Here is a 23,284-nt window from a genome sequence, read left to right as displayed (position 1 = left end):
AGTATTACACCAGTGCCAAAGGAACATGACACTTAATTTGCGTAAAGCTGAAACATAGTTCTCTAGCCCCCTCTCTCAGCTTGTTTGCTGCAGTAGTATGCCCACATTAGTCTTTGGAAAGTAGAAGGTGTCTAATTGTTTCAATGTAGTATCATTCTTGTTCTGTTCTCCCTTTGCCAACTCCGCTCTTATGGGAGGTATTTCCCTATACATCCACTGGTTTTCCAGACAAAGGGCATGCAGGGATTTCTTTTTGTAAGATGTTAAACCTGTCAATATCTATTCTATTCATGTAGTTTGTTTAATAATCCCTCCATTTAGGCAAAGGGATAACTGGTTCCCTGGGTCTTGCCATGAAGCATTACAAGTGGTTGGATGCTTAAATTCTGCACATTTGCAGTCTAAAATAGTTCCTCCAAGAATCACTCATGGTCACTCTTCTCTTTCTGGTTATTTTCTGTATTACAGAAATTCTGCTCTCACTGGAAGAACATGCTCCAATGTTCTACTTAAATAATCCTAGAGGATCCAGGGCATGGCATTCTACCCCGTTACCTGGGACTTCATAGCTCTCTCAGTAGTAAAAGGGGGAGGCAGAGACAAAACTATCTTTGAGAACATACTTTTATGGGGGCTTTACTCCAAGACTGTGTTGGCCCTTTATCAAATTTGGGATTCAGGAGGCGGTTCTCTCACTCACTCATTCGTTCGTTCATGCGAGAGCGGGGAGTTGAACTTGGTGTAGATATTGATCTTACTTCCTGGGTCAACATTTGGAACAGGGCAGCTAAATCTTCTCTTTCCACCCAAGTGTGGGAGAACACTTACACATTTGTTTTGAGATGTTACTTCACTCCTCTGCAACTTCAAACATGCTTTCCTGGTATACGACCCTTTTGCTGGCGCTGCCTTTTAGAAATAGGGATGACACGGTACCAATAATGGGGCTGTTGTATTATTCAACTCTTCTGGGATCCGGTTTTTATAAACATTCATAGGGTTACAGGACTAGACCTCCCTAAAAGCCCTCCGGCTACGCTGCTACGGGATGTAGATGATTCATATTTGCATACACACACACACACACACACGCACACACACTGCAGAGACCCTGCTCGGCCCTCATTGCACACTGCCTAGTTGCAGCTAGAATTACTATACCTGTTCTTTGTAAATCTCACAAAATCCCTCTAACCTCCAAGTGGTGGGCTGCCACCCACGTGGAGGTTGGAGAGATTTTCTGTGGCCTCTTTTATGGAAGCTTTTGCCCATTAATAAGATTTCAGCTACACCTAAAAATGCCCTGGCCAAATAGATAATTAGACCCAATTTTTAATAGGTTGAGGCTAATGATTTCAAAAGGGCCTAGGGTAGTTATTTGTTTGCCTGCACCTTCACTCCTCTACTCCCTCTCCCCTTTCCTTCCGTTCCTAGATGACCCCGGGATTAGTTATAGTTCGGAAAGTTTGCTGAATATGATATTCTGCCACTAGAGATGCCCCCAAGTGACATTGCTTCAGAATCCTGCATCGTTCATTAGTTTAAATGTGATTTCGGGAAGGGAGGAGGGCCTTGTTTGATAAGTCATGGGAGAGTTGATCTTGCATATGCTCTTATATTTTGATAAGAGATGTCTGCCATGATTTCAATGTTGGCCAAAATGTGAGTGCAATTCCCTCCTATTCAGTCAGTCTCTCGATTACCCAAGGATTCATCATTTTCTTCGGCACACATGCTTCAGTTTCTTACTTGGAATGTTGCAATGTTCGTCACATTCGGCATTATCATATTTGAACTTCTTGTTGAACTTTAATATTGATGGAACAAACTCTCGGTAAACAGTCAGTGCAATTGTACAGCCATCAAATGATTATTCCTAACTTTAGTTCGGTCACTCGTCCTGCCAGCAGGTAGTGCTCACATCCCCTGCATGACCAGCACTCCTTGAGTGGCTCAGCAGATGCGTCACCGCTCACGTTCCAGCTCAACAGCAGACATCTTTCTCCATTTGAAAGACGTTTGAGGAGGGAAGGGAGTTAGCATGCGGCCTGCGGCATGTGGCTGTAATCGAGTGCGCTACTGTGTGGATGCTGTCCTCACTGAACATACGACCCTGGCGCTAAGTGTTTAACGGCGCCGTAAAAGGCTGTGGCGCCGTTAAACACTTAGCGCCTTACTACGAGGTCCCTTTGCGGGACCCGACCTTAACGGCTGGTCTACACCAGCTGTTAAAGTAGGGACCCGCAAAGGGACCTTGGTGCTAAGTACGGTACCGCAATTTGCGGTACTGCACTTAGCGCCTTCCCCATTCCCATAGAGCCCTATGGGGCGAAAATGGGAATGGGGAAGGGCCATGGTTGAATGGGGAATTACCGCCCCGCCAATCTTGGAATGGGGTGGTAATTCCCCATTGAACCATGGCGGACCCGTTACAACACCGGCACCAACCATGGTGCTAATAGCGCCATGGTTTAGCGCTGGTGTTGTAATGAGGGCCAGTAAGTACTTATGATACCATCACCTCCTGAGGGGAGAATGTCAGACGCTGGGATCTGTGTATTAATTCAATGCAGGTCATGGCCTATACTCCCAGAGTACATTGACTAAATAGCGATCCTAACAAGCACGTTGTTATAACCAAAGTCAGATCATGATCTGCACCTCTGGGGCACGTTGACTGGAGGTCATTATGGATCCCAGTTTGAGTTTCTGAAGCTTGGGGCTTCTCAGCTGGGGGTGGTTTTCGGTCTGTGCTGATACAGGCTCTGGGCTGGCATTAGAAATATGGCAAGTAGTGGTGGCCAAAATCAAGAACTCATTTTTGGTGCCGAAATGCCCTTGCTGTCACAGATCAACTGTGGTCCAATCGGACTTCCATCTTCCACAGCATCCCAAGTACATTTTTTGCTGTTTCCCCCGTAATACAGTAGTTTTGTTCACCTTGAAGTACAGAAAGGGCCAGCAAACTACACACTTCCAGAAAATACATCCAGCTCCAACAGAAACTTCAAAACGGCTGCCTTCCGTACCAGCTCCAACACCATCAGCAGCGAGCATATCATTCCATGATGAGCTCTACATGGTCGGAGAATCTGAACCCCAAGAATGGGCCATGCAGAGCAGCAATTAGAAAGTTAAGATCCTAATACGAGATCCTCAAACGCAACAAGTAAAGAGCGTTTTGGAAGCAAAGACGGAACATGGTCGAAAAAGCAGCTCATGACAATGATCCAGTGCCATCCTCGAGATGCACATCACAGGGTATGGGCATCCACAAAAAGTCAGTGGAAGCAAACAGTGTTGAAAATGTCTTGGTAGAGCTCTTCACGAAGATCTTTAATAATGTCCCCGGAGAGCCCTCCAAGCTGCGATGAATGAATGGATGAGAGAAGCTGTTCATATAACTGCCCAAGGCCGTCCACTGGAGAAGTGGGTGGGTGGGCGATAGTGCTCTTTTATCAGATACTTTCCAGCCACCCGTAAAAATCACATATGGTGTGGGGGACCTATTTTCTATAAGAAAGATCAAAGTTATTTATTGAAGGGCAAGGCTCCTGGTCCAATTTCAACACCTGATGAAATCTTTAACTATGTTTAGACTTGGTGGGCCACCGTACTGAGGGTTTGTGTTCTTTATTTTGACAAATAAAATATCTTTCCCAAGTCAATGGATCAATATTATTCCGATTCTTAAGAGGCTCCAACAAATCAGGTCACAGCGTGTACGGAAATCAGTGTGATTGATAGGGATTGTAAAAATGTTTGACAGATACTCTTGGAAGAAGTAAATAGCTGGATAAAAGAATCAGATCAGGCCTGTCAGCGGTTGAACATATCTCCATTCTGGAACACATTATGCATGGTTTTCCATTGCATACAGAATTCCTGTGTATGCAGGCGTTTTGGAATTCTGACCAGCTTCTGACTTTGAGGACAGAGCCAAATGGTTGGCAAAGCCAAGTTCAGTGGGCATGGATAAGACCCTGCTGAAGATCATGCGCACGGTTTATACAGATACTTCTTCACAAGTACACTTGAGACCATCAGGCAAAATCACAACCATCAGGGCAGTTAGTTAATCAGGGCGGCCTCTTAGCCATCATCCTTTTTTGTTCATATATTAATGCTATGGCGACTAGAGTAATGATGGCTGCTAAAGATGTTCCCTATATAGAGGGCTGTCAGGGGTCTATTCTGCTGTATATTGATGAAATGAAATACTCAATTAATAGCAGGTGGGTCTACTGAAATGAGACCAAATTGGTTATCAACAAATTATAATCCAAAATAATGATGTTTGGGGTGGAGGGACCCTGGTAAAAGCCAGAGAAGGTGCATTCTGGATGACACAGGATGTCAAACATTTGGAGCAGGTGACCATCTACTCTTTTCTTGAAGTGATGACATCCACAAAGCCAAATTTAAACCCACAAAATGTCTTCAGCCGTAGAAGTGGCAGTGGTAGCTGAAGGGGCGAATACCAGACTGGTTTGCATTCATGATAACATCGTTTCCTCTCAAGTGAATTCCGTTTTCTCAGCCAAATATGGAGGCACTGTGATTTACGGTGCTAAGGCTTGGGGATTGGACAGTGTGAAAAGGTACCTTTATGGAAATGCCTCCTGTTCCCCCACCAGAGCTTCCCAAGGGCTGCTTTAGAAGCCGGCAATGGGTGTTTTATGGGGCTGAAAAGATAGCGTGAAAGCCCAGCGCGTATGCTGTTAAACATGGCCCTCATTACAAGGCAGGCGGTGGACCATGGTGCTATTAGCACCATGGTCCATGCCGGATTCCGCCATGGTGGATGGCGGAATTACCGCCCCATTCCAAGGTGAGTGGGGCGGTAATTTCCCATTCACCATTTGCCCTTCCCCATTTCCATTTTTGCTCCATAGGGCATAATGGGGATGGGGAAGGCGCTAATTACGGCACCGTAAATTACGGTACCGTAATTAGCAGCAAGGTCGCTTAGCGCCTTGGACTTTAACGCCTGCAAAAAGCAGGCGTTAAAGTGTGAATCAGGAGTTAAGGGTTTAACGGCGCCGACGCTCTTTACGGTGCCGTTAACCCCTTAACGCCTGACTTGTAATGAGGGCCACATTCTCGTTTAACAACAGTCTGGTGGATAAAGCCTGGAGGGTGCACCTTTCCCAGCCTCGTCCAGAGTCACACTAAAGGAGCACAAACGTTATCTCCTACTTATGGAGTTGGTTGATATTTCTTGCACTTCAAAATCATTTGTTGCCCTTTCATACAGCCTAGCTGAATATTTTAAAGAGCAAACAAGCTGAGTGGAGCAAGAAACAAATGGAGACTACGCCTGAGAAATTGAGCCATCTGCAATAGCAGGACATTGGTATGGCAGATCCTTTCCAACAACCCTACTTCAGACCTCTGCCAAGACCATAGGACAGACACCTGTTTGATTTGCCTATAGGTGACACATTGCCACTAGCCAGCAATAGGAAAAGATGGAGTATGTGTGTAAATAATCGGTGCAACAACTGCCCTCGTTTGGTGGAAAATCTTGAGTGAAAACGTATTTTTTAAAAAAGACAGGCTAAAATTAATCGATTTAGAAAGACCGCTCAGAGTGGTCTCCAGGCTGTCTTTCTAAATCGAACTCTCACGCCCCTGGACAGACATGAGTGCTCGCAGGGGCTGACGGGCACGGTGGAGCCCTAACAGGGACATTGCGGGCGTCCCAGGTAAGTGTTTTGCGTGTATGTGTGAGTGTGTATAAGAGTCTGTGTGTGTGTGTCCGTCTGTCTGTGTCTGCGGGGGAACGTTGGTGATGGGGATGGAGGGGGTGGGAAACAGGTAAATGTGAGTGTGTGTGTGTGTTTGTGTGTCTGAATCAGTGTCTGTGGTGGGGGGTTGAGGTGGAAGGCTTGGGCGGGGAAGTGAGGATGCAGGAATGGTAAGGAGACTTGCAGTGAAATCCCCCAATTTCTAAAACAAAATGCTAGCGTTCAGGGCAACGGCTTCCGGTTGGTTGGGGGTGAACCCCCTAGAAGTGTGATATTTCCACTTTTGAAGGCCACATAAAATCGGCCGAAATAATTCGGTCTTTTAGGTGTGCGGCCTTCAAAATGCAGAAATATCACATAGAACCAAATAAAAAGCCTTGTTCAGGCTGAGATCGTTCAGAAGGCTGGTGGCCTATTTCTCTGCAGTACATGTTAGTCTGAGCCTCTTGGCCTGGTCATGCCATAAGCCAATTAAGGGTTCAGAGTTGCTAAACCTAGGTTAAGGGGCCGATACATGACTCCTTTCCCTCTGCTTCTGTAGCTGTTCAATCTCTTTTGGGGGTTTAACCTTGCTAGTACCCAATCATTGGGGATAGGCACTAACTAAGCCTTGGGAGTGAAGTGAAGTCTTGAGTGTTAGGGAGATTTCCAACTTGATTAGAATAGTTTCTGAATCTTAGCATTATGCATTTTCTGAATTGTGGTTTTATGGTTCTATGTTTAATAGTTGGTGACATTATTTATTTGATTTTTGTTTTATTTCACAAAGGCTGTTGGGGCCGAAATGTTAATAAAACAATTGATACATCTACTGTGACTCCCAGTACTAAGCAGGGTTCCTTTGAGAGCAGGCCGCTTGTTCATAAAAGGGCTAGATGGCCGTGGTCTCCAATGCGTGTGCAAAGCATTCAATCTGCACACCCCAAGAAGACAGGTTGAGAAAAGTGGGCATTCCCAGACCTATAGAACCACCCCACAAGCCCAACCAGAGGGCAGACATGGCATATCTCTTATAGGTTCCATTTGTGGAAATTCCTCTCAGTGTCAATAAAAGCAATGGACATCAGCCTATTTTCCACATATCGCTTGCCGCGGTGGAAGTATGATGGTACAGCCCATACTCGGTACTATCTCGGGCCCAATTCCCCTAACGCCCAAGGAACAGTTCCCTTTCTTACTGTTCAAAAGCAGCCACAAATGATCATTCTCCTTTCGAGGTGATGAAATATTAGACACGCGTGGCTGCCCTACAGGGAACACAGCGTGCTGGTGTAGTCCTTGGCAACACTTGAACGTAGACATCCATATCCCTCGACCTCGATGAAAACAAAGCAAAGAAGATGCGTGAAAGACACATATACCCATTCTAAGACCCCCAACATGTGAAAGTGAATACCGCAAAATATCCAAGCCAGGAGGTGTACACAGAATAAAGAAGAATGCAGGACCCATAACAGTGAGAAGGGCTGCTTTGGTAACATCAATTTTAGACGTTGGTGAGAAAAGTGGTAAGGAGCAAGGTGTGTTGTGAAACCAAGAGTGGAGTATGTGAGACATGCCCTAGGTGGCAATAGGAGAGAATATGCTTTCTTGGCTTAACATAGCAGGGGCTAGAGTTTTTGAATGATGGCTAGATGTAGTTGAATTCCTTTAATCGAGGAGGAGAGCTCCCACACATGATTGGTCAGAGGAAACCCTATGGTCGGTGCTTTAAAGTGACTAAAGGCAGCGTAAAGCAAAAGAAACAATAAAGGCGGGCTAGGTAGAACAACTTCAGAGGTGTTTTTGGCAAAACATGGGTTTACTTCATACAGCTTTCCTGTTTAAAAAGACACAGATTGAAAAATCCAGCTATGAAACAGGCCTTCAACATCTGGATATCAAGCAAAAGGAAATGTTTTTTCTCTTTTCACTACAATTGTTGCTAACTCTTGTTGAATTTCAGAACAATGTGATTAAGTAATATTTGTAGTGAAAACTCGTAGGCAAAGGCTTACTCATTTAATATTTTTGATGGTAACCATGGAAACCTTGAATTATTTTACATCACGTTTTAACGTGAATCCAGAAAAAAACTCACATCATCAAAAAACAGCAATGGCAAACACTTCTCTGTAGTTAGATGTGTTTAGGTATAAGATGCAGAAACAATATTCCACAATGTGAATTAGTCTGCATGTGAAAAAGGGTGTTTGCAGTGTCGGGGTCTTACCCTGAAGTCATCTGGGAGGAGCAGCTTGCAGGTCCTCAGGAAGCTGAGGATGTATCTGAAGATCTCGCCGTCCCGATCGATGAAATAGTGCTGCTTCAAGCTGTCCAAGACGATGGGCTCCGTGCCATTGAACAGGCGACTTATCCTGAGCAGAAACCAAGGGGGAAAGGGACAGCATTATGCCCATTAAGCACATCTGCATCTCTTCAGGGGAATGCCCTATTCTTGGACATGCCCTCACAAACCAAAATAGGCACAGCATCTCAGACCACACCCCTCAGGACCCGCAAACGGCCAACGACTTGAGCACCATGGCCGCAATGATGAGGCGCTCCCTTTCGCAGTTAACTTAGCGGTGTTACCACGCACTCAGTATTGGAGATTTGGGTTGCAATGAGCTGCACACCAGCCATTTATTGTATGCATTTATTTGACTTAAAATACAAAGTGCAAACCTAGCTTCAAAAAGCAGCAGAGCATACAGGAATACAAAGGACCTCATTTTAGAGTCTCCACATAACTCGGTGGCAGGGACTTGTACGCATGCACATTGCTGTGCACAGGCCCCGCCACCAAATTTTCATCTTTTTCACGGTGGACTAAAAAGGTTTAAGGCAAAAAGGCGGCGTATAAGTGTGTAGGCCACTTTTCGCCCTACGCATTTGGAATCCACTGTACAAATGAGCAAACAGTGCTACCATGCATGCATGGTAGGAAGCGTTTAATTGAAAACGCTGCCTGACGTGCGCACGGCAGGAAGCATGTACAATGGATCCCTATGGAGTCCACTGGCAACTTGCATTTCGCTCTCCCCCCTCCAATCCACCATACAAATGAATGAAAATGAGCTGTGGCTTCAATGGAAGGTGTAGACGCCTTAGACAAGGCTGTTACGCCTTCTATTGACATTACGACTCTGATGCAAATGAGCCTCAAAGTGGAGGTGACGTAAAAGTGGAAGGCAGAGGAACGAGGAAGTTTGGGGGCCTTTAGAGAGTCGAGCACAGAGTTTCTGGAGACTTGTGCCTATCAAATGTGTGGCTCCGGGTGTGTGGCACACAGAATGAGCAGTGCTCCTTAAAATGATGACGGCCGAGTTCTTTTCTGCACTGTGCACGGGAGAGAATGCAGACCCCCAGCTTCTATTGTACTGTTTGCCTCAGTGCCTTTCTACTTCAGAACTATACATATGCTGCAAGAAAGGGGTTAAGGGAGTTGGTCAGGACGTAGGACATTGTGCTTAGGACGTTCGCGGATCTTAGGTTAAGGAGACTCGCCTTAGCAACCCCGCAACCAACGTTTCGCCCCATTAATATGCGTCATTAAGAGTTGATTGCATCAGACTCCTATATGCAGGTCATGGCGGCGCTCCTGGTGCAATATATAAGGCTTAATAGGCTTCTAGTTGTGTTTCTAATGGCCATTGATGCCATTTGCCATGTAAAATCCACAGCATGCACAATTCTGGGAACCCCCACAACCTTTGATATTTGACCTGTAAAGACTTTGCATGGCATCCTTCGTATTTCTTCTCATTACATCTCCCAGGTTCAGGGAAGGGGGGGGGGGGTGGGACTACCTGTCTGCCCATGGGTACCAATCTTGGGAAGACGTCTGTGACCGTTACTCCAGGAGGGATCCCACACAGATGTTTCTATGTCAATGCCAGATGGCCGCTTTCCCTTCAAGCCCCACTGCCCCTTGGCCTCCTGTGCAGACTTCGACAGCTCTGGGCCGACAGTTGCTTACAAGGGATCTGATAAAATGAAGCAAAATGTGGCTTGACACAAAAGCTTTGCAAAAGGGAAGTGGTCATTGTCTGCCAGGAAAGGATCCCGCCACCTGGCCCAAGCAACACCACACACAGGATACAAAGAAAAGGGAAGCAGAGACGCCACTGCCTTCAGTCACCCAGCCAGCGACGAAGCTTAATACACAAGCACAAACGCTCACACAGTTCCTTCAGGTGGGTGGGCGGGGTGGCGTCAATCATAAAAATCCATACAAAAGGAGCCAATCCTATGACAGCCCAGACACAACAATTGCATAAAGCCTTCATAATAGTACTGTATGCTAATGTATCCATCTTGCCATTTCCTTTATTTTGGACATTATTTCATAGTCCGTCTTGGGGGGGCATCCAAGAAAGGACTAGGGGTTACACGGATGTATTATGTGTTCTGCGGCATTTAAGACCGGTAGACATGTCAGACAGGAAGAAGGAGCAAGCATACACATTCAAACATCCACCCGACATGAAATCGCCATTTCCAGATTTCCATTTAGTTCAAGAAATAATTCACCCAGTGTCTGCTTACAGATATAGTTTCATTCAACAGTGAGAACATTCTGTAAGACCTGCCACCTTCCAGGAAGAAAGCATTGACAAATCCAATAGTTTTAGCTACTGTAAGGGCATTGGCCAGTTATTACTATGACATGGACGGATGCTACCATTGTTGTATGACAGGCACTGCCACCGTATACAAATTATCGCCATCAAAAGTCCATGCACACAGACCATTATTGGGGTTTGGCATCAAATGACTTGATACTAATATCAATACCCAAGATTCTCATCAAATGTAACAAATTGCATTCTATGGGCCAGGTTCTGTGATGCTGATGCAGGAAGTGGAGACATGCCCCCACAGCTGCAATGGGCCTCTCCCCTTTGTACTGTAAGGGCACACCCCCTCTCCCCATCTTGAGAAGCATACAGTTCACCACAGCCTGGTGTGCACCGACTATCCTTTGGTAAGGATTTACTTTTGAGAGGAAAGAATACACACGTCATAGAATATGTGAGTGGCTATTCATAGTCCAGTCGATCTCCTCACCTACTTCCATGTGCATAAACACAGTTGGCATTGGGGATGTGCTACCAATAAGCCAAGATCAAAAAGGGCCTTCCAAGCTCCTTTAAAAACTCGTTTGGAGGTGGTGCAAAAGCATGTCGTTAGAGATTTTAGTGAATGTATTCTTTCAAAAGTAGTCTTTTTTTAACACTTCTAGAAAAATGCACGAGGGCATAACACTGAGCAATGGATACATTTTAAGTTTCTGATAGAATTATCGCTGTGGTACAGCGGTAGTATAGTTAATCATAGAGAGTGTGTACAACTAACATCCAGTGGTATAGTTGAAGTGGGAAGGTGTGAATCGAAATCATCCAACGCCAACTATAACGCAGCTCAAACTACCCCAAACCATGAGTACTCCCAACCCACCAAGGTCCGTCGAAAATTACCCCCTCGTGCCCACATCCCTTCCCGCCTGCCCGCTCTACCTCCCACCCCACCCTGCCCCAAACCATCCTGCCCTCCACCAAATGCCCTACCCATCCCCTGACCAAACACCAAGCCAGAGGGGCACGATGGCGAGCCAACCATCCTAAGACCACTCCTCCTCCTATACCCTCCTCCCTCCCCCCTACTATCATCACACACACTGCCCCCACTCCCCTAATGCCTAGCCTAACCTCCCAAGCACACCCTTCACCACTACCATCCACCCGCCATTCCCCTCATCAACTCCCACCATCTTCCCCCCTGACCCCACTCCTTCCCCTCCCTAAAAATTGCACGCCTCGCCCTTGCAAGAACAGTAGCCGCGTCCTTTTCACCCTCCGACCCCTCTACCCTCTCTCACACACCAACCGCAACAAAAACACTGAAGAGAAAACGTACTTGGTCTCCCTCCATCTCTCAGTACTCATCGCCACTCCTGTCTCGACCCACCACCTCATCCTCCCAATCTTGATCATCACCACCCCACGCCCCGCCTCACCCTACCTGAAACCCCTCTCCCTCGAATTCTCACCGACCACAACTGAAACTCCTAACCCCCCACACCCCACCGTCAAATCCTCTGACCCAAATTCAATCAACCCATCACACCAGTCCAACCCCTCCCCCCAAACCCACCAACTCAACTGCCCGCCTACTCTTCCCATCGACCACCAAGCATCCACCCCCTCTAGCTACCCTTTTTCCATCCTCTCCGCTCCCAACCCCCACCCTCCTGTACCGAAGTAAATTGCATCTTTTTTAATGCCCGATCTGTAGCAAAAAACAGACACAGCATCTTTGACCTCCTCGCCTCTGACAAACTGGACCCGGTCTTTATCATGGAAACCTGGTTCTCTGATGACTTTGCCCCTATCGCCAGTGAAGCTTTCCCCCCAGACTACGCCCTCATCCCACTGAACCGTCCCTCTAGAGGAGGAGGCATAGCAATCGCCTTCAAGTCTCACTTCTACGCCTCAATCATCGACAACCAGCCTTCCGTTCCTTCCAGCGAATCACTCCTCGTAAAACTATCCCTCCCTCCTTCATTCTCCCACAGCTTCCTAATCATCTACAGACCCCCTGGCTACGATAGACAATTCTCAAACAACCTCTGCGACTCGATTGCCACCCTCCAACTAAACCATCCCACCCTAACCCCTCTAGGAGACTTCAACATATGGCTTGACATCCCCACTAACCCTATGACCCACTCTCTGGTTGACGGCCTAGTCGCGATTAACCTCCATACCCACATAAACGGGCCGACTCACTATAAAGGACACACACTTGATGCCATCTTCAGCTCCCACAACCTGATTCATCTAAACCCACTCACCCCTATCATCTGGTCCAATCACTTAATTGTCTCTTTCACCATTCACTCACCCAACCCGCTCCCATTACCCGAACCAGAACCTCTGAATCTTCACAAATGCTGGAAGAAACTAAGAATACTTCCCGACCTAGCCGATGCACTCCTTCAGTCACCTCCCCCTACCCGCCTACCTAACAAAACCCTAACCTCCGAGGCCTTTGACTCATGGCTCAACAGCTCACTAATCCCTCTCACCCCCTCTTCGAAAACATCAGCTCGCCATGGCCTCTTTCCTAGATGGTTCAGACCAGAACTGAAGACCACTAAACGGCTATATAAATCCCTAGAACGCAAATGGCGGAAAGACAAAACAGCCCTGAGCAGATCCTCCTTGGCCCGGCACCATCACCTTTACAAAGCCGAAATCCGGAAAGCTAAAAAAGCCCATTACAACTCCCGAATCCTAAACTGTAAAAACCCCAGCAAAGAACTTCACAAAATCATCGCGGAATTCACCAAACCATCATGTACCACCACCCTTCCCACCCCCTCACAACCACTGTGCGACACACTCTCTCTACACTTTTACCCCACAGCTCTCGAAAGAACAAACTCTCTAACCAACAAACTTGCTCTCTTACACCCACCATGCAATCCACCCACCCTACCTGCCATCCCACCGCCTGCGACCGCTACCCAACTGACTTTCGACTCCTTCACTCCAATATCAACTGACCAATTTCTCAAACTCTCTCTGCCCGCAAACCATCCGGCTCCCCGCTCAACCCCCGCCCAGTCACAACCCTCAAAGAGATTTTTGCATCTACCTGCGCAGTAGAACACGCAAGAACCATCATAAACGAATCCCTCTCTTCGGGAATTTTTCCCGACTCGTTCAAAACTGCTCATGTCAAACTACCGCCCCATCTCAAACACCAGGTTCCTCGCCAAACTCATTGACCGAACCACCTACTCCCAAATAAATGCCTTTGTCGAAACCAACAATCTCCTAGACCCCGCGCAATCAGGCTTCAGAGCTCGACACAGAACCGAAACACTGCTGATTCTGCGGGATGCCCCGCACTAATCCTTCTTGACCTATCCGCCGCCTTCGACACTATCAACCACTCAATCCTCCTTGATCGCCTCCACTCCCCGAGAATCCATGGAAACGCTCTCAAATGGATAGCATTCTTCCTCGACAATAGGAACCAAATAACCCTACTCTCCACCTATGCTTCCCCGCCCGCCCAGTCAACACTGGAGTTCCACAAGGAGCATGCCTATCAGCCCTCCTGTTTAACCTCTATATGTCCACCCTCCCACGAATAATCTGCTCGCACAATATCCTGTGCTATAACTACACCGATGACACACAACTAATCCTAAAACTCTTGAATTCAAAACCCAATGGCCAACCTGACCTCGCCTCCTGCCTCCTCGACATAGATCACTGGATGACCACAAACCACCTCTTGCTAAACCCCTCCAAAACTGAAATCATGGTATGTGGTAACACCGAGCTTCTTCCACACCCGCTACACTGGCCATCTGCCATGGGCAGTTCCCCGGCACCCTCAAATTCAGTAAAAAACCTTGGATGCGCCCTGTTGTATTGTAATAGTTATCGTGACCTGGAATGTTACTAGGTCATAGATTGGAGAACGTAGAATGTTGGGGGTTTTCAGTTCTGTGCTCAGTTGTTGATTAGAGGATTAAAGAAACAGTTTATCAGTAATGGTGTCTCTGGTGTTAACAACAATAACAAGATAAAACAATGGCAACGAGGATGAACAAGACAGGAAGAAAGGATAACTAATACACAAGTGAGCTACAAACTCCAAATAGAATAACAGAAGGTGGGAAGCTGAAAGAAAATGGAACAGAAGAAGTGATGAATGATATTTAGTGAGGAGAAGAAAAGCTTGAAACAAGTAACGTATAAGCATATATGGGAAAAGCGCTGCATAATTTTAAATAATTAAACGGACATACGTGGAAGCAGGGCGCAAGCTCCACTGTAGACCCACCGAGCGACGTTAGGCACACACATACTAGAAAAGGGCACCTGGAAATGTGCCGAAACGTGCCGCCATTTCGGGCTGCATCAGATTAACAAATGAAACGTTGTCATGACAATGTAATAACGAACAACGCATACGAGGCAAAATAATGAGAAATAGAGAAATGCTTTTGCAACAACAGCTACTCACATTGGCCTATAACAATAAATTAATAAAAGGGAATGTACGGTTACTGATGCAGCAATTTGAAGTGACAAACAAAGAAATACAAACAAATTATAAGAATTATAAAACAAACAGCTAGTAATATCAAGGACTAAAAATAAAAAAAAATTAAAAAAAAGAACGCCACATAATAAAATCACAACAACATTGATACAGGGTACAGGAAACCAATAACAGGCACACATAAGCCGTGCTGAAAACAAATAAAACAGACAGTAAACAATATTTAAAAAATACTAATAAACTGCGACTAAACATGTAAATATTACACAAAGAAAGCAGAAATATGTCTTCTAATGAAGCAAGTGGAAACACAAGTGCATCTTCACAGCTCATGTCTGGAACACCAGTCATATCGACTGACCCAATGAATTTTCTAAGAAAACACACTCCTTTCGACTTAGAACCCCAGGATAATCAAGGGCAGAGATGGCAGGAGTGGCTAGATGATTTCGAGGAATTCTTGAGAGCAGTAGGAAATCAAAACGCTGTTAATAAGCTAGATATCTTTACAAATCTAGTAGGAAGGGAAATGAAGTGTTATTAAAACAATACCTCCAGAAGAAAAAACGCCATACCAACCACTAATAACAGCAATACATGCAAGGATCATTGTACCACCAAACCGAGACTATGAGCGATAGATTTTTAATCAATGCACTCAAAGCTCAAATGAGACCATTGCACAATTTGCCCTACGTCTACAAAGGAAGGCGATGTATTGTGATTTCTCACATTTCAGTGATGATGAGCCAATCAGATTGAGGATTATTGAAGGTTGCATATCTTTGCAATACAGAAAATATCAGCTAAAGATGTCCCTTTCGTTGAAAGAAGTACTTGAGCTAGCACAAATCTATGAAAGAGTAGATACACAGGCAGCTAATATAGAGAATCCCAAAGGACTAGACACCATTGCTGCCACAAGTCAAAAGCAAAACACACAATGGCAAAGAAGGATTCCAAATGAATCCTATTGGTACAACAATTGTAAAGGTGGCGGAGAAAGACAATGCTATAGGTGTGGGTTTCAGTTCCCACACAGAGGTCAGTGTCCAGCTTTAGGCCACATGTGTCTTCCATGTGGTCAAGAAAACCACTTTCAAAATATGTGCAGAGAAAAATTGCCCTGGACGCCTGCACAGAAATCAAGCGGGCAATTGAGAAGGTATGAGAATCAAAGACAGTTTGTTACAAGAACAAATATAGAAACATTGGATAGTGGTGTGAGATCAAACTCAAGTCAACCAAACCTCCGACCAGGATTTGTGAGAATGATGGATGCTCTGGAAATTGAGGAGACCAGGCAAACAGAATCCGAAGAAATGCTCTCCTCACAAACAAACAATAATCAAGAATGTGCTAAAGAAATGTATAATGATCCTTATGAAAATCCTCCAATAGAAGTTAGAAGAAACATGAATATAGACAAACAATGAATACATAGAATTACGACATGCACAGCAAGGAATATGTAAGACTGATATCGGATGGAAACAGAGCCATAAAGGTGACTATAAGGTTAGGAAATCAAAACATACCTTTCTTGGTAGACACTGGTGCCACAGTAAATATGATGAGCAGCAAGATGTATGAGAAAATAGCGCAGTTATACCTGTTACGACTGTCAAGAGCTAACATATTTCAATGGGGAGCTATAAGGCCGTTGACTGTGAAAGGGAAATTCACATGTGATTTAATACATAAAGATACTCTCATACCTGTTGAGATATTTGTTATAGACAGTCCTGTAGAAGCAAGATGTCTCATCAGTTGCAGGACTGCAACAGATCTGAAAATTATTAATGTGAACAACAACAAATATGAGATGATAAAGGGTATTCCACCACAAAGACAGGAAGTGCAAAGTATAACAGAAAGCACAATGAACATAGAAATGATCAAGGAGAAATTCCCCAATTTATTCAAAGGAGTAGGGAAGTTAAAAGGTGATGCAATACATCTTCACATTGACTCGCAAATTCAGCCGGTTCCCCAACATCCGAGGAGGATAGGGTTTCATCTTCAGGAAAGAGTTTCTAAGGAACTAAAACAACTAATTGACAATGTTATAATTGAAAAGGTAGAAAGTGGTCCTACACCATGTGTGTCACCATTGGTGGTGGTTCCAAAAGCGGATGGACGCATCCGCTTATGTGTGGACATGAGAATCCCAAATGTAGCTAGAGAAAGACATCCAGGACCTAGCATTGAAGACATGAGCATTAGATGAAATCGAGCAACGAGATTTACAAAGCTTGATTTAAATCAAGGATACCACCAACTAGAAATTGATCCTGAGTCCAGGTATATAACTAAATTTACAACTCATGAGGGTTTGTATAGATATAAGAGACTGAGTTATGGAATATCATCAGCAGTGGAAATATTCCAAGAGGCAATCAGGAAGGTCATTGCTCCTGTAAAAAATACATTTAATTGCAGTGACGATATATTAGTGTTTGGTACCACTCAAAAACAACATGATGAAGCATTGGAAGAAGTGTGTACAGCTCTACAAAATAGTGGATTGACTCTAAATGGATCTAAATGTGAGGTGAATAAAAAGAGTCTACTTTTTTTGGACATGTATTCTCTGAAAAGGGAATAAGAGTAGATTCAAGCAAAGTAAACACCATTCTTGATCTGAAACCGCCAAGGGATGTAACTGAAGTAAGATCGTTCTTAGGAATGACAGGCTATTGTGCTCGTTATGTGCCTGAATTTGCAACATTAACAGACCCCTTGCGACAACTGTTAAAAAAGGAAACAGCATTCATATGGGATGAAAAGTGCAAAAACAGTTTTGAGTTAATAAAGAAGGAACTTGTGAATAGCCAGCAATTAGCTTACTATAACCCAGAATGGGAAATGGAAGTCACTGTAGATGCAAGCCCTGTGGGACTAGGAGCAATTCTGGTGCAAGTTGAGCCAGGAAAGGAAGATGAAATACATATTATAATGTATGCTAGTCGGGCCTTGAACAAAATTGAACAAGCATATTCACAGGCAGAATAAGAATGTTTAGCTGCTGAGTAGGCCTGTGGAAAATGTCATCATTTCATAATTGGAAAACCTTTCACGCTCATTACAGATCACCAGGCTATGATATCCCTATTCGGAAATCCAAGAGTTAAAATGCCTCCACGAGTTGAAAGGTGGGGGATACGCCTGCAGGAATAGGATTCTGTTATTATACACAAACCAGGTAAAGAGGCAAATCCGTCCGATTACTTATCTCGACACCCAACAAAAGAGAATGATGACAAAATGCAAATGGAGGCAGAAAAGTATGTGTCATATCTATCTGCTAATGCCTTACCACCAACAATTTCGAGAGCAATGTTTGCTGAAAAAAGCCAGACTGATCCGACAATTCGAGCAGCTATATGTTTGACCGTGACTGGTCAGTGGAAAAGGATGTCAAAAGAACAAGAGGTTGACAGAGGAGTAGATATAAAGGAATTGCAAAGGCTCGCGAGAATTAGTGGAGAATTGGCATCAACAGATGATGGTATGCTCTTGAGAGGAAATAGGCTGGTGGCACCTAGAAGTTTAAGGAAGATGCTAGTGATGCTAGCACATGAAGGCCATAGAGGAATAACAAACACAAAAAAAATATTGAGGAATCAGGTATGGTTCCCGTGGATGGATGTAATGGTCGAAAATCATGTGAAAAAGTGTTTTGCATGTCAGGTGTCTGCATCTGATAGCAATGCTTGTCCACTTCAAGTTGTTCCATTACCCAAGGCACCTTGGAGTAGAGGGTCTATGGATTTCTACGGACCTCTGGAAGAAGGGGGATATTTATTAGTGATATTAGATGAATATTCTCGATTTCCATTGGTGAAACATGTAATCTCAACTGCTTTCCATCATGTGGTTGGAGTTTTAGATGAGGTCTTCAGTGAATGGGGAATTCCCAAAATAGTCAAAACAGACAATGGCCCTTGCAGCGTACTTAGGATTTATACATCAGAAAATTACTCTGCTGTGGCCACAAGCTAATGGCATGGTCGAGAAATTCATGCTTAATCTGAAAAAAACAAGACAGAAAGCTATGGTGGACAACATGGCAATGACTCAAGCAGTGTCACAGATACTCAGGAGTTATCGGAATACTCTGCATGAAATGACGCGGTACTCTCTATCTGAACTAATGATTCGACATAAGCCTCAAACTCGTATTCCGCAGTTGAATGATTATACTCTGGAAGAAGATGATGAAATAAGGAAACAAGATGAAGTGAGGAAAAAGATCAAAAAGATTACAAAAGGAGAGCAAAGGACAGTAAGATTGAGGTTGGAGAACGTGTGTTAGTTCGACAGAGAGTACGCTCGAAATTAGACTCAAAGTATAAACCGGTGGTTTGGAAAGTGAAGAAAGTGAAAGGACCTATGATCACTGCTATTGATGAGAACAATCATGAAGTTACAAGAAATGCATCATTCTTTAGGAGGATGTTTCAAGAGGCGAGGACCCTATCAATGATGATAGAAGTAAACCAGAATGTGGTTATGATGGTGAAGGATTCGACAGTTCAGCATGGGACGATATTTCTGTGAACTCAGGAGATCTTCTTAATAGTGAAGAAGTGGTTGAATGTGGGGAAGGGGATTATGGTAGTGGTTTGGGGTTTGTAGCAGTTGATGTATCACATCCTGTGGAGTTAGGAGGTGGTGGAGAATTTGAACCCGATTCCAGATCATCACTAGTGGAAAGCCGTCCTCATCGAATGGTGCGTAAACCAGATAGACTTATTGAACAAATATAGATGAGATGTCAAGTCAACAACCTGTAAGTACATGCTATATATACATTTGAGTAGTACATGTTGTGTATACATTTGAGTTGATGAAATTAAGAGCATTTTACAAAGGATGTTAAGTTAAATGATAAGTAAGGGGGGATTGTTGTATTGTAATAGTTATAGTGACCTGGAATGTTACTAGGTCATAGATTGGAGAACGTAGAATGTTGGGGGTGTTCAGTTCTGTGCTCAGTTGTTGATTAGAGGATTAAAGAACCGGTTTATCAGTAATGGTGTCTCTGGTGTTAACAACAATAACAAGATAAAACACACCCTAGACTCAGACCTAACCCTCTCGCTCCAAGTCAACAACATCTCCAAGTCCTACCACTACCACCTTAAAACTCTTAGGTGCATTTTTCCGTACCTCTCCTTTCCCAACAGACTCTCTGTGGTCCAATCAATTGTTATGTCAAGACTGGACTATGCTAACCCCCTCTACCTCGGAATCCATGTGTACCAACTAACTAAACTACAAAGAGCACAAAACGCTGCAGCCAAACTGCTACTAGCACTTGGCCCTAGAGATCACATCTCCCGATCCCTCAAAACCCTGCACTGGCTTCTGGTTGCCCGAAGTGTGACCTTCAAAACCTTATGCATCTCTCACTGAGCAATGCATAAAACCGGACCTCAATATCTTCAAGACAAACTGAAACCCTACCATCCTCCACGCACTCTAAGATCAAGCTCTGCCAGCCTCCTAGTCCTACCAAAAACCAACTCAGTCAGGTTAGGTGGATCATCATTCTCTGCCCTGGCCCCCACTCTGTGGAACACACTTCCACCCCACATCCGACTCACTGAGGACCTCATGTCTTTCCGCAAATTACTGAAAACATGGCTCATCCCCTAAAATCGACTCTTAACTCCAACTGGATAACAGCAATCAATGACCTTAGCCCAAAGCTGCTTTATCATAAATAACAATCCAACACCATGATCCGAGCGAGAAATCAAAAACTAATAACCACCAATGTAAATTAAAACAGATAAACTGAATAGAACGTGTGAAGTGGATGATATTAGTAAAGTGGATGAAAGGAATAAACTGGATGAAAGCAGTGAAGTGGATGAAATTAAGGAAATGGATGAAATCAATGAAATGGAAGTAGGGACGAAGTGGATGAGAGGAATAAAGTGGACAAGAGGATTGAAAGGATGAATACATGATACGGATGGTGTGCACGGAATAGATAGAGTACATGGAACGGATAGATGGCATGGAATGACAGCGTGCATAGTATGAACGGAACAAATGGAATAGATTAATCAAGTGCGTGGCATGGATTGAGTGCATGCGGCAGATGGAGTGCGTGGGACGGATGGAGTGCGTGCGACGGATGGAGTGTGTGCGATGGATGGAGTGCGTGGGACAGATGGATTGCGTGGGACGGATGGATTGCGTGGGACGGATGGATTGCGTGGGACGGATGGAGTGCGTGGGGCGGATGGAGGGCGTGGGGCGGATGGAGGGCGTGGGGCGGATGGAGGGCGTGGGGCGGATGGAGGGCGTGGGGCGGATGGAGGGCGTGGGGCGGATGGAGGGCGTGGGGCGGACGAAGAGCGTGGAACGTACAAAGAGAATGGAGCGGACGAAGAGTGTGGAGCGGATGAAGAGTGTGGAGTGGACGGAATGCATGGAACTGATTGAACGCATGGAGTGCATAGATCTGAGGGAGTACGTACGACGGATGAAATACTTGGAACAGTTAGGGAGCATAGAATGGACATTGTACAAGAATGGTTGGAGTGCATGAAACGGCTGGAGTGCATGGAACGGCTGGAGTGCATGGAACGGCTGGAGTGCACAGAACGTTTTGGAGTGCACAGAACATTTTGGAGTGCATGGAACGCATGGAGCATGAAGGCCCTCCATCTCAAGCACCTACTGAAAACCACCATATCACACCACCACGCTTACTCTCTTCTATACACCACCACTCAACTAGAACACAGCGATACTATGACACATTCAGTATAGCTGTTCTCATACCAACACCTGCCACATACTCCCCACCATCCTAACTAAACGCAGCTGGCTGCACACCTGCTAGCCTAGGCATTCTCCTCAGGCCTAACGCAACCAGAATCAGTCTGGTATCACCCTGCCAGAACGAACACATACTCCTGATCTCCCAACCACCACACCTACCACTAAGAAGCAGCTATCATATGAGTGCCACAACTGCTGCACACATATCTGGTGCACACACGCACCTTTTGACTCTCTCTCTCTCTACTGACCTGAACTATGGTTCCCAAGGGCGTTCAACCTACCAGCACCTTGAGATCATACAAATGGTACATAAGGCACTATATAAATGCAAAGTAAGATAACATAACATAACAATAGTGAACAAATCAAACAAGGGAAATAAGCTCTAGTCAGTGAAGGTTTAAACGGTGCCTCTAGGCTTTTAAATAACTGTCCAGTAAGAGTTTACTGTCTTGAGCATAACGCAAGGGTCTACCACGGTTATCTCAGGCAACGAATGTAGCTGTGGGACATATGGCTATTCAAACATTTTTCTCTCACATATTCCAAAAGGAACTAAGCCCTCCGCACCTATCCACACTAACAGTAGAGAGGAAATCTAACTATCATAGCAAGGGTCAGGGTTGGAAGCCCATTGCCATGTAAGGTGCTAAAAGGTCACATCGCGCCTGGACACACTTGTGTACAGGCGCGTTATAAATGCCATATCAATGTGGACAAGGCACAAAAACCACTGTAAATTATGTGTTGGGGTATTTTTCAGGGTGAACTGTGCATACCTGCACAGAAAGCACTGTTGGCCATTTCCTATATATATACATACCCAAAATGTGTTCTTCCTATGGGAACTACCATGGCCGTGTAGTTTTGTTTAAGTTGCTAAACCCATAGGAAGAACACTTTTTGGGTGGCTTATAACTTCGCTCCCCCTGGACGAATCCTCACCAAACTTTGCAAAACAAGTATATGGGCTGCTCTGAATCTTTCGGTTTGGTGAGGTTTCGTCCAGGGGGGCAAAGTTATAGGGGGGGTCCCAAAATTTCTTTTTTTCCATAGACTGAATGGAGAAAAACTTTGCTCAAGCCTACAGCCCAAACCACAGGAGCAGCAGCTTGGTCCTGAAAGTGTGCCTTTGTAAATTTGGTGGAAATCCATCCAGTCGTCGTTTTTAAAACGACCAAAAAGTAGGTCCCAAATAATTAGTGATATCTAGTTTCGGTCCGCGGACTCACTTCCCTGTTCGGTCCGCGGACAGGACTCCGATTGGCTTGGAAGGAAATGTGGTGTCCGCGGACATCGGACGCGCCCACTGATTGGATGGTGGAAAGCGTGAAGTGCGTCAGATTTTTGGAAACGCCCGCCATCTTGGGTTTGCGGACAGCTGCGGGTGTCCGCGAACATCGTGGTAAAAACATATTAAAAAACACAACATTGCACTGGTCAAACTTATCAAATAATCTCTGGGGTGATGAGGATGGGATGGGTTATGGCTGCAAACAGGTGTTTTTCACCATAAAAGGACACCTCTGCATTACAGGGTTGGTGAAAAGCAGTTCTTGGATGGCTTATAACTTTGGCGCCACTTATTGAAACATGAATGCTTCTTAATGAAATATATTAATGAAATATATTCTTGACCTGATTCGGAATGGGTTTGC

General features: G+C 44.9%; 1 protein-coding gene across 2 annotated transcripts in view; it reads right to left on the bottom strand.

Annotated features, from left to right (window-relative positions):
* The window catches only part of KCTD15 (potassium channel tetramerization domain containing 15), a 167,521-nt gene that overhangs the window by 61,922 nt on the left and 82,315 nt on the right, over nt 1–23,284 (bottom strand). For both annotated transcript variants that reach the window (XM_069639340.1, XM_069639348.1), the window contains exon 3: nt 7,963–8,107. In XM_069639340.1, coding sequence (XP_069495441.1) covers nt 7,963–8,107 — 145 coding nt within the window. The remainder of the gene's footprint in view (nt 1–7,962; nt 8,108–23,284) is intronic.

The sequence above is a fragment of the Ambystoma mexicanum genome, chromosome 1q, assembly GCF_040938575.1.
Source record: "Ambystoma mexicanum isolate Mex_15411 chromosome 1q, UKY_AmexF1_1, whole genome shotgun sequence".
NCBI lineage: Eukaryota > Metazoa > Chordata > Amphibia > Caudata > Ambystomatidae > Ambystoma > Ambystoma mexicanum.
The sequence above is the reverse complement of the archived record's forward strand: the minus strand, read 5'-3'. Positions and strand labels throughout refer to the sequence as shown.